The following is a 12,323-nucleotide window of genomic DNA, read 5'->3' on the forward strand; positions in this document are numbered from 1 at the left end:
TTCACTGATGAGTCCAGATTCTCACTGGACAGTGATTCGCGACGCCGATTGGTCTGGAGAGAGGCAGGAACTCGTTTCCATCCCTCCAATATTGTTGAAAGGGACAGATATGGTGGTGGAGGTGTGCTTGTATGGGGGTGGCATTTCTATTGGTGGACGTACTGACCTCTATATCCTCCCACGTGGCACCATGACAGGTCAGCGCTATAGGGATGAGGTCCTTGCACGTTATGTGGAACTATTCGCACGAGAACGAGGTCCGGGCTTCATTCTGCAGGACGATAATGTCCGTCCCCATAGGGCAGGACTAGTCGATCGGTTCTTGGGACGAACACCATATTCAACGCATGGTGTGGCCATCCCGTTCCCTGGACCCTAACCCCATTGAACACATTTGGGATGCTCTGGGGAGACGTCTCGCTGGTCTTGTGCCCCCTCCACAAACACTCCAAGACCTTCAACTGTCTCTCTCCCAACAATGGACTCTCATACCCAATGAGTTGGTGGACAACCTTATTGGCAGCATGCGGCGGCGTTGTGAGGCGTGCATTGCTGCGCGCGGTGATCATATCCCTTATTAGTGTCAGATAATGGTCACTTTCCGTCTCCAACGTTTACCACCTTTGATGCTCCATGCGTACATTTCATTTCTTTTGCCCACGAGTGTACCTTGTTTTGTGTTTCTTCTGTTCTGTAAGGCGTGGGACACTTGTTTCTTTCGTTACAAATAAAATATGTACACCCTCCGGCCTTGTGTTTGATTCTATTGGATGATCACCATTTGTTGCTTAATTTATGGAGAGCAGTGTACTAAGTTAAGTCACTCATGTAAATGTAAAACCTCATACAATGATAAAATAAATATTATTATTATTAACCACTCCATAAAGCTAGAAAACAGTAGTATCGCAACTCGATTCAATGACTTTGCACACAATGAGAATTTGCTATGCAGGCATTGACCCTTAGAAGAGGTGTTGTACAACAGACCTTAATAATAATAATTATTATTTTTAGAGAGGCACCTATCAATCAGTACAAAGAAAAAAGGAATTGCTCTTTGAGGTAATTTACGTATATAATAATAGAATTCCATACACTGTAATGATCCATGAGAAGGATTGCAGACTTCTTCAATGGTTCTTCTTGTATGTATGTATTGTTTGCATTGTATAATTATTTTTCTTGCAGTTTACGGTTCTTACAAGCACATAAACAACAATTTTTGCTGTTGCATTTCGGGAGAACACATTCTCCCTTCCTCAGACATTTATTTTTCTTTTTTATTTGTGAAAAAATGTTCTCTTGTTATTGCCTTTATGCATTTAAAGGCATAATTCTACATTCAGATTTTGTAAAATGAATTGTGTGTGCATAGAGGTGACAGAACAGATGAATCTCATGTGCTAAATAAAAGTATTATTATTATAATCAGTGCCGTTTTCTTCTGGCGGTATGCAATGGTACGCTGTACCGGCACCTTTTTATACGTGATTATTTATGAACATACCACAATATTTTGAGTAGTTTATATGCTGAACACAAGATCAAACCAACTTGTAGAGTATAGAAAACTTTCTTCCCAGAAAGAAAGCACTGATTATAATAATTAATATGCATATATTGTTGTTAATTCAGAAGAACCTTCAAAGTCAGAATTACTAGTTTTCATGAAGGATTTTTTGTGCAAAATGTTATGCAAAAATTTTAAACTGGTAGTAGATAGTTAAATGCTTAAAAGAAATTAAGAATTTGAGCCATAATTATAACTTAATTATATTTTTCTAGCATACATCTTGAGACTTCATTTGATACCAAATCGTGGATTGAAAAGCTGTATCTGGCAGAAGTAAGTAGAGAGCTCTTAGGATATTCCTATTGTCAAAGGGGATTGGTGGAACCTCAATTTTATGTATTTTAGGGGACCAAGGTGAAAACACTTTAAATGCAGAAAATGTAAAATCCAGTAACATTTTATAACATGTTACTTTATTGCGACTCTGAAGATTTGAATGTATGACCCACAAGAATGTAAAATCCAGTAACCTAAAATTGGGGTTTCACTGTATAAATTTAAAGAATATAAATTTAAGAGATGGATTTTCTTTGCATGAAAACAATAAATATTATCATCATCTTGATTTTGTACATTGTTGGTTGCTTTTCACTGTAAAACACAAAGCACACACAAGATTAGTTATTTTAGCATGTAATGTTAATTGGACATTATCTATTGTCTAGTGCTTTTAACTATACTTATTCTAACATCTCTTCTCCCATCTTCAGGTGAACAATTTTCTTTTTGCCGGTTGTGGGGGTTGAACCTACAACAGATCTATGATTTTACTGCAAACCCAATGCGCTAACTAACTGTTCCAATTACCATTACCTTACTCCTTATATGTAGGGAATAAACAACTTGTAAACTCTATCATTTTTTCCGAAGTCTGGATCGGAATGGGATTTTTTTTCAGGTCTCGACTTTTTGGGTTCCTGCACATCACATCCGTTGTAATTACTGCGGAGTCTACTCCTGCTAATGGGCTTCCAATTTTCACACCTGACAGCTTGAATGCAATAATTTTGGTGCCTAGATCTCGAGGAAATGGATGAAGAGAGATCCGTGAAAGATTATTTAGCCCTGATCGTAGTTTACATCCTCCTTGTACACACTCATTCGTTCCTTTCATACATGACACAATCTCAGCTCCCTTTAGCGGCATGTTGTGAGCCTACAAACCGGAAGTTGTTGTGCTACAAGTATGGCATCCGCGCGAAGCCCCTATAATAATGAAGCAAAATTTGCTGGAAGGAAATAGACGTATCAAGACTTTGATGCAACAATGCCTTTATTTTTGTTTTCTACAGCTCTTGTGTAAACTTTGTTTGTTTAAACTTTCTATTTCTACCTCCTTCCCCTACTTAAAAAAGTGACTCATTTTTCACGATCATGAGTTTTCAAAATATTATTGTGAGGTTTAATTGTTTGGTTTGCAATAGAAAATTTCTTCGGTCAGCAAATGTATACCAAAAGAAACAAAAAGGTAATAATAAAATAAATAACACTACTAATCTCGTCATTCCAGGAGACTGGGAGATTGAGTTCGACTCAGGGAGACTCCCAACCATTCTGGGAGGGTTGGCAATCCTAACCATGGATAGCCAAAAGTTCTCCCTTCAGAAGGTCAAGTCAGGCTCCAGACAACAACTCATTAGGGTGGGAGTTGATGGGTATTCCTACTGGATCATTCCATGCCAAATCAAATTTTGTGATTTTTGCTTTTTTGAAAGCCAATAACTCCCCAATAACTCAAAAAATATGAGCCCAAAAAATCTGAAATTTGGCAGTTTTTGTTGTCTTGATAGGTACAATGTATAAACAAAAATCTAAAATCCTAAAGATACAAGAATAATTTGTATTGGTTGATTCGACATAGAATGACCCCTCCACATTCGAGTTAGCAGTCTATGGATCACATTTTCAGACTTCTATCAGAGTGTACATATGGGGTGATCAGTAGGGTTAGTTTTACAGATTATCTCATTGTACGTACACTCATTCCCCTTACACAATGCTAAACCATATGTACCAAAGGAAAGCAAACTGTCCTTGCCCCCCCCTCAGTTTTCGAACCCAATCACTGCCACTGGTTCCTTGTAAGAGTGATTATGTTGAGCTGTTCTTATTGGTACACAAGCTATGTTCAGCTAGTTTCAGAGTTATAACACAAAGTTATGCCCATTTTTGTTGGAAACATAATATATTAAATCCTATTTAAAAAATTAACTTACAGGGGTATGATTTCATACACTTCCCAACAAGACACCTCACCCTCACTCCTGTCTCATGCTGATTCTTGCAAACCTGTTGCTTCTGAAAATTGCCCTTTAATTAGAAAATGTTGAAAATACTGCTCTATAGTAACAACACTGTACTTGATGTACAAAGTACATTACTTTCAAAGTAATATTTGCAGGAATGAGCCAGATATTGTATTGTTGTTAACTATGATACATTTTAGAATATTAATAATAATGCATGTGTATTTGTACATATACAAACTCTTTATTTACATCAAGAATGAATGTTTCATAGGAACTTTGTCAACTGTACAAAAGGAAAACAAATATGCATGAAATTAAAATATGTTTCATTAAACAAATTGAGCACCAGTTTTGAGCACTTCGTGTACATTATCTAAAAAAAATAATATATTTTCAAAACGTAAGTATATATTTGTATAAAATAATATGCATCATTCAAATTAACAACACCAAAAATTGTTTACCATCTTTTCCATGAATTTAGAATGTCATGGCATGTTTTTCAACAAAATGGTAATTGTTACCATTAAAAATGTTACTTATGTACAGTGCAATGAAGACGTTAACACATTAATTAGATAAATAAGAATTACTTGCAGGGCCTCCCCGATGGCACAGTGGTAGCGTTGTCGGCTTGTAATCAAGGGGTCCCAGGTTTGATACCCATTGGAGGCACATAGTGGTTCGGATCCCACTTTAAGCTGTAGATCCAGTCACGATTAGCCATACTGTGCATAAAGTGGACTTAAAACACCAACTCAATCAATCAAGAATTACTTGCAGTTCAGATCATATTCTAGATATCAGTGCTAAAGCTATTGCCTAATCTATTACTGTTGAAAGTTCCAAACCAACTCATGAATAATGAATTAAAGGAATTATCAAATCCATTTCTCTTATGGAACTTGATGATATTATCTCTCATATTTCAGATTTGAAATCTTGTATTGTTTCATTTTAAAAATATGTTTATTTCTTGAACATTAACCACTTCCTATATTGATGTGTTGATTTGTAGATATGTATATAATGAAAATTAGTAACAACATATGTTCAAATAATTAAATGACATTGAAGTTTGCAATTAAGAAGACTGAATGAAAAGTGATAAATGTACAAAGTGTTGAGTACATTCAGGTAGATTTTTTAAATGTGCAGGTCTGTTGCAAGAATTAAATTTGATATCTATTCTATGCCCCCCCCCCCCCCCCCCATCAAAGTAATATTTACAACGGCATTTTTTAAATTTACTTCTTTATATTTGTTTCATATTCTCCTGATGGCATTGTTATCAAATGGCCATGCATTTGAATCCTAGTATTACCAGTGGTTCTGATTTTATGTTATATCTTGAGCTACTTTTGGCTTTGTACCCAAACTGAAGATAACAACATACTTTTTATAATCCTTTTAAAAAGTTAGTAAAGAATGGCAGTAATATCTTCCTGAACCTGAACAAATGTTTAGAGGAGTTAAATTGTTATAGTGTGTGCTCGTACATATATCTTCATTATTGTAGAAAGTTTAACTGTTAATTTGAAAGTACAGCAGTAAATAGTAAATCGGATCTGCTATATATTTAATCTTAGAGATTCCAGATAGAAAGCTTTCTTTGAATAAAATAATTGGATTTATAAACATATTTTACAATATTACCTTAAAAAAATTGGCGGGTTATATATTTAATAATTCAATATGAGACCACCAGAGATAGCAAAGTATCAACAGATGGTATGTCCACCTTTTGTTTAGTGCCTTCTGCCATTCTTGCCTGAGTGACTGAGTTTGTAAGACTGGAGAAGAGCATTCTTCAGCACAAACCCCTTCACTAACTGCTTTTCAACATGGTTATACACTGATAACCCTAGAATTATTTTGTAGTACAGTGCAATATTTAATCTCATTACTTATCCCTTTTCATCAATGGAAAACACTAAGGTCAAGGAAGCCTGCATGTGCTTCTAGCAACAGACATATTGTTGACAAGGTTCATCCCTGACACAGTTTGACTTGAGCTATTGTCTCCTCTAACTTTTTCATCATAGGAAGAAGGTCCATTGTCATCAAGAATCTTCACTTGCACATCATGATAGTGCCGGGTACAAAATTCGTCAATCCTGTCACAAGCTTCCCGTAATTGTTCTTCTGGTACTGTTAAGACTATTCGTATGTAATTGGGGTAGTCAAAGCACTGAAAAGAAAACAGGATTGTGATTAATAGCAATGTTATGTAGTAAAATTTTGTTTGTTAACTTTTTAAAGAAGCTCTATTGTCTTCATGATAATTTTTTGTAAAGGTTGGTCGTGACACATCTATTGTTTCAGTCTAATGTGTTTTTCTAGCTGCGTCTTTTTGCAAACGAAACAGCCTAGGAAAGCGTATTCGACTGAAACAGTAGGAGATGTGTCAAGACCAATCGGTGCGGCCGAAATGGCCTGCATCAGGCGACAGTTCTAGGAAATTGTACCTTTAGACATGTTGATATTGTTTAAATGTACTACCAATGCATCTAATGAAAAAGGTGCACATTTGTGGCATTGAAACACCAAGAGAATAAAAATCGCAATACCACAGAAGGAATGTTATTTATACAGTGAGTCTCACGGTCAACTTGGCCGTGGCTAGCGCACCAGGCAGCGAGAGTGCATCTGCTGGCAAACTGGCTGAATCCTCTGCGTAACTGGAACTGCTAGATATGTAATAAAATAAGCTCATACAATTATATTGACAGTTACAATTCAAATGAGCACTTACCTTGTTACAAGAAGTGTTGTCCTCCTGCATCCACACATTTACAGTTTCTTTTTATGAAATTTTCACTAACCTGCATCAATTCCTCTTCCAAAATTGTTTCAATCTCTCTCCTGATATTTTATTACAATTTTTCTAATGTATGGCTTCAGGTTTAAAAGCTTAGTAGCTCATCACACAGACGACTTAGAAATGTCTGTTTCTTTTGCAAGGTGCTGGAAGGATTTTTGAGTCTGTGTTTAAATCATGCTCCAACATCGTCTAATTTCTCCTCAGTAAGCACATGCTGTTTTACCTTTCACTTCTTATCAAGAACAGACTCTGTTTCCCTAAATTTGGACACAAGTATCCAAATGTTCTCTCTGTGTGGAACGGGAACATATGGGAATTCTGCTGCAAAAACCCCTTCTAATTTTCCTACAAGAATTCATAATGATGTAAGAGTTGTACATAAAAATTTGATGTTTTAAATTGTGTGTATAGCATGGCATTATTAGACTGCAGAAAAGTACGAGTAATACATAAATTAAACAAAACAATCTAAAACACTTGTTAACACCTTAACACTTGACAAACACTTCCAAACTTAACACCAGCTATCTGGATAATGAATCACTGATGCATCCAGTGGCAAGTCAGCGTACAGCTGTCTGTCTAACTGCCAGCAAATGCACTCTCACTGCCTGGCACGCTAACCGCCGTTCCACAGCCAAGTTAACCATGAGGCTCACTGTATAAATCAAACTTCTCAAAATGAACACACTGGTAACAAGAACAATTGCAAATAACTTTAATAATAAGCAAGCTTACCCTGCCTGGAAGGCAAAACACAGACTCTTCTGTAACCATTTGCTCTACAAACTGCAGTTCAGAAGAAAATTCTGGAAACTTGTCCATATCGATGCCTATCTGCAATTGATCGAAAAGTGAAACCGTGAATAGAAAAGTACCAGTTAAAAAAAAAAGTACACATACATATAAAATTAAAAAGGTTTTTTAATGATGATTTCATAAATACATTAAATGAATATATAATTTTATAGTTGATTGTAAAAATGTCAGCCTCCATAGTGGAGTACTCAGTGTTGTGTGCTACAATGCCAAAGGTCCCAGGTTTGAATCCTGTGTAAGGCTTGAGTGTATCATTGTGTTCATCCCACCATCAATTTCATCATTTATCCTTTTCATACCAATTAACTAAATTGGTAGAGAAGCAATATGAAATAATACAAATAGAACTTTTTGCAAAAGTAATATGATACACCATTTTTATTCACTTTTCTTTCACATTCTGTACTTATTCTTCAGGCATACATGCAATCACTCATACTGAAAAAGCAAGACGGCATTTGTTAAATAGTAGCCTGTGTTTTTTTTATTTTTGTTATTTAGCATTGCTTTTATGTTACGTTTGGCTAATTGTGATGATGAGCATGAGTGATGATATGAAATTGATGAAGGGACACTCACAAAGAACACCCTTGCCCTGGCTGGGATTCGAACCAGAACCCCCTGGTATCATAGCATGCTGTGCTAACCACTCTACCATGGAGATCGGCAGTAGCCTCTGGTGGCCAGTCTTGGAAACCACACTTTAACTTCTGTACCATACTTATTATCAAGGTCTCCTGATGGCACAGTGGTATCGTCGTCACCTTGTAATAAAAGGGTTGTGGGTTCAATACCTGGTTGAGGCACATAGTAGTTGTATCCCACTTTAAACTGTTGATTGAGTCCCTATTAGCCTATCTGTGAATAAAAGTGGACTTAAAACTCAAAATACTTTACCATATTTATTAATTGACCAACTGCATGAAAGTGTGTGCCACTAAAATAATTCATTTACATATTTTAATAGTCTATGTGCCTACCCACCTTGTTAGATATAATGTATGTTACCACTGAATGTTACCATAAACATTACACAGAATTTAAGCTGGTAGATATATTCAGGCTCCCCCACATAGCCAGGTGATTATCATTTATCACTATAGCCTTTGGTGAGCTTGGCCTCAAATTTGGAAGAGCATTTCTGTTTTGACTCAGGGGACAATTGGGAACCTATTGCAAAGAAGAAATAGCCAACTCTGGTCTGCAAAGCCAGAAACCTGCATTGCTAGACAGAGTTTGTCAAAATTTGTTTAAATCCATTTTATGCACAGTTAGGCTAATCAGTACTGAACCAACAGTTTAATGTGGGATCTGAACCACTGTGCAATGTGCCACCACAGTTAATCAAACCTGGGACTCCTTGATCACAAGGTGATGGCATACCCCTACATTATCCAGGAGGCCCTCAGCATTACAATTTGATGATGTGCTGACCACATTCCAACTAAAAACTGATTGGCAGGCCTTAGTCCTCACAGAACAGTTGTGCCTTGGAAAGTAAGTATATATTCATTTTGTGAAATGCAAACCTCTTTTTTCTTCTTCAAGACATAATGTGTCATAAGGTAAATATTAAATTTTCCTTACCATCATGTACATGGCTCCTTCGGGCATCACAGGCTTCAAGCCAGGTATTGCTGTTATCATTTCATAGGAAAGTTTGGCATTGCTCTGGAAAGAAAGAAAACAATTAAAAACAGAACATTAACAATCAGTAATGATTTGCGCAGCTAAGCTAGCTGTAAACTTATCTTTATCCTATAACCTATCTATTAAAATGAATGAAAAATAAGAAGATATTGTATGCTATATTTCACAGTCATATTCTTAGGTAAGGGCTAGGGGAAAGTTGATACCTTCCCTAGACCCTCTAGTTAACTTCCATGATGTGTGCTTCAATTTGCCAGCTCCATGGTGGCTGTGATGCTAGGAGTTCTAGTTTTGACTCTTGAGTAAGACATGAATGTTTGGTTCTGTTTGTTCCTTAATTTATTTAATGAATTCATCTTCATCATCTTTGCAATTATCCTAAAAGAACCTAAACGAAAGTAAAAATAATTTATTTGTTTATATTTTCAAAATATACACTCCTCGCAAAAAGTTTTGAATATCATGAATGTGATTAGGAAATAGGGACGTACAGCCTTTATTGTACCACAATATCATTCAGCCTGAGGATATGCCATGTTAGAAATGCTAAACAAAAGCAGGCATCCACTAGCAAACCAAAACAAGCCCAAATAATGGCAACAAAACAAGTGCACTTGTGTCCAGTGGGAAACGACTGATTATGTTTCCGTGCAATAGTGTCTCAACTCACTTGTTCACAGTGCCTTAGTAATGTGTATGACCTTCACGTGCATTGTGCAATTTCCTGACGCGTTGAGGCATCTCTGCGATGAGTGCATTAATGGCATCCTGGGGAAGAAAATTCAATTCCATCTGGGCAGTGCGAATGAGGTCCTGCAGTGTTTCTGAGCAGTTCTTATCTGGTGACATAGGGGGCTAGTCCATGCGTTGAATATCAGCCAAGAACAGGAAGTTTGGTACCGGTGCTCCACATTCCATGTTTTTTGAGACTACCCCTTGTGTAATCCAAATAAGGCATGCTACATCTGCCTGTGTATGGGAAGCAGTGCCACTATTCTTATTCGATCAAACTGCAAAATCGACATTGTGAACAGTTGTTTGTCATTTGACACTTGCACTGCTCCGTAGACACCTCTCTTTACCTATTGAGTCAAAGGCATGGGTGCAAGGATGGGAGAAATCGATCGTAGGCAGGCAGGCAGCGAAATCTGTTGCCATGGAATGGAACAACACATGCTATCCGTCTGTCTGCTGGACATTCTCTTGTATTCGCTGACATATGCCGCCGTGTCTTATCACATACCTTACCTAATAAAACAATATTCCAAACTTTTTTGAGAAGTGTATTTTTTAGACATTCTACTAGCGATGTTGGCAGAATGTGAAATGAGGCTGTAAATCCTCTCTTAACTAATCTTGTACTGATTTTATTTTTTGACTTAAAAGTTTTTCATTTTTTATTGCTTATGTCTAATTTGATAAAAAATATCTGAAATTTTTGGAAATGTTAATGTTATCACCTAAAGAAACTCCTGGTGTTATATTCGAGATATGGACGGATGGTGTGGAGTTATAGGTTTTTCTATAGAAACCTGAACAAAATTAGATCAAATTAAACCATAGCTTTCACTATGTTAAGAATAAAGAATGATTAACTCTTTCGCTGCGGCAAGCTACTTCAGTCGATTTGCTTCAATATGCCTAACTTATGGAAATCGACTGCAGTTGATTTCAAATATTCTTGTCGCTGCTGGTGTTGAGCAAAGTTGCTCCATAAGAAAAAGCATTACCAGAAAATGCTGCCATCTAGTCTCTGTCATTTGAACTATTTTCAAAGAAAATAATTTGTTTCGTTCTGAACAAATAAAAAAACATGTACCGCAGTGTGTATGTAAATAACAATGGCAACAAGTATTGTGTATCTACTCAGTGGCATACCAACTCCCTCCCCCTGCTCCCCACCCCCTTGGTCACACAACTGTCTCCACGTCAATAATACCAAGCGTAACTCCCATCTTTGGCCCTTTTAAAATAATAGGGGAAGAATTCATATTAGCACCGTGCATTCATTTCGATCTTCAGCCGAGAGATCGAGAGAAGCGTGGCGGGCGGCGCTGACGGAGATGCCGACATTTGCGGCCTGTAATGCCCGCTTATTTTTATGGACATATGCAGACATTTATATAAATATTGCAAAACAAGCACTAACCTTTGTTGTAACATGCAAAAGTTCTTCTGTAATTCATCCAAGTTCTGCCCTTATATAGGCCTACACAAATAAATACGCTTTAGAAACGATGTTAAGAGTCACAGATAATAAAACATTTTAATCATAGTTTTGACCAGTAACGTCCTGCTTAAGTTTATATCCTTGAAAACGTTTTGTATCGATGGGGATCGTTTCGAATGTGCAACACTGTATCAAGATTACGCTGCAGACGAAACCGTTAAAAGTCAATGGTGTTCGTGAGCTGCTTTGCAATCCGAAATCTCCGAGCTCGAGTTTTTTGTTCCTTCGTGACTAGATGAAGACAGAGCTGTGAATATAGTGGCGAGCAGATGTAAACAAAGAGCATGTTAATTTCGTACTGTGCGTCAGAGTGTTATTCTTGGTTACTTGCCGTTACTTGTTTGTGTTATTGCAGTGTGTATGTGTGTTGTGTCAGTGAGACAATTAGAATGACAGCCGCAAGGTTCACGTTAGAACAAAGAATTTTTATGTATGACACTTACGTGAAAACAGACTCGTGTCGAGACGTGTGTAGGCAATTTGTACAGAAATTCCCAGGCGTTTCAGCTCCACATAGAGATACGGTTAGACATCTTGTCCTTAAATTACGAGAAACTGGATCATTAAATTTTAAAACACCTAAGCAAAAACGACGGATTCTAACTGAAGCAAAACTCCATGAAATTGGTGCAGCGTTAGAACGTTCTCCAAACAAACGTCTACGCCGTGTTTCACAGGAGATGGGCGTGTCAAAATCATAAGCACATACAGCCACTAAGCTACTAAAATTAAAACCGTACTCTTATAACACAGGTTAGTGCTCGTTTTGCAATATTTATATAAATGTCTGCATATGTCCATAAAAATAAGCGGGCATTACAGGCCGCAAATGTCGGCATCTCCACCAGCGCCGCCCGCCATGCTTCTGCCGGTCTCTCGGCTGAAGATCGAAATGAACGCACGGGACTTCACAATGCTTTTTTTTTTATTTTATTTTTACAAATTTATGCAATTCTGAAAATTTCCCCTAAACAC

General features: G+C 37.0%; 2 protein-coding genes across 6 annotated transcripts in view; one reads left to right on the forward strand and one right to left on the reverse strand.

Moving 5' to 3' along the window:
* LOC146001604 (putative RNA methyltransferase CG11342) overlaps positions 1 to 12,323 on the forward strand; it is a 102,478-nt gene that overhangs the window by 8,259 nt on the left and 81,896 nt on the right. For all 4 annotated transcript variants that reach the window (XM_083139132.1, XM_083139134.1, XM_083139130.1 and 1 more), the window contains exon 2: positions 1,789 to 1,849. The gene's annotated coding sequence lies outside the window, so the exon portion shown is untranslated. The remainder of the gene's footprint in view (positions 1 to 1,788; positions 1,850 to 12,323) is intronic.
* LOC146001603 (tyrosine aminotransferase-like) overlaps positions 5,034 to 12,323 on the reverse strand; it is a 50,532-nt gene continuing 43,242 nt past the window's right edge. For both annotated transcript variants that reach the window (XM_083139128.1, XM_083139129.1), the window contains exons 9-11: positions 9,056 to 9,139; positions 7,388 to 7,486; positions 5,034 to 6,016 (exon numbers count right to left, since the gene is read on the reverse strand). In XM_083139128.1, the coding sequence (XP_082995254.1) occupies positions 5,765 to 6,016; positions 7,388 to 7,486; positions 9,056 to 9,139 (435 nt within the window). In that variant the 3' untranslated portion in view covers positions 5,034 to 5,764. The remainder of the gene's footprint in view (positions 6,017 to 7,387; positions 7,487 to 9,055; positions 9,140 to 12,323) is intronic.

The sequence above is a fragment of the Lepisma saccharinum genome, chromosome 17 (assembly GCF_977018435.1).
Source record: "Lepisma saccharinum chromosome 17, izLepSacc3.1, whole genome shotgun sequence".
In the NCBI taxonomy this organism is placed as follows: Eukaryota; Metazoa; Arthropoda; class Insecta; order Zygentoma; family Lepismatidae; genus Lepisma; species Lepisma saccharinum.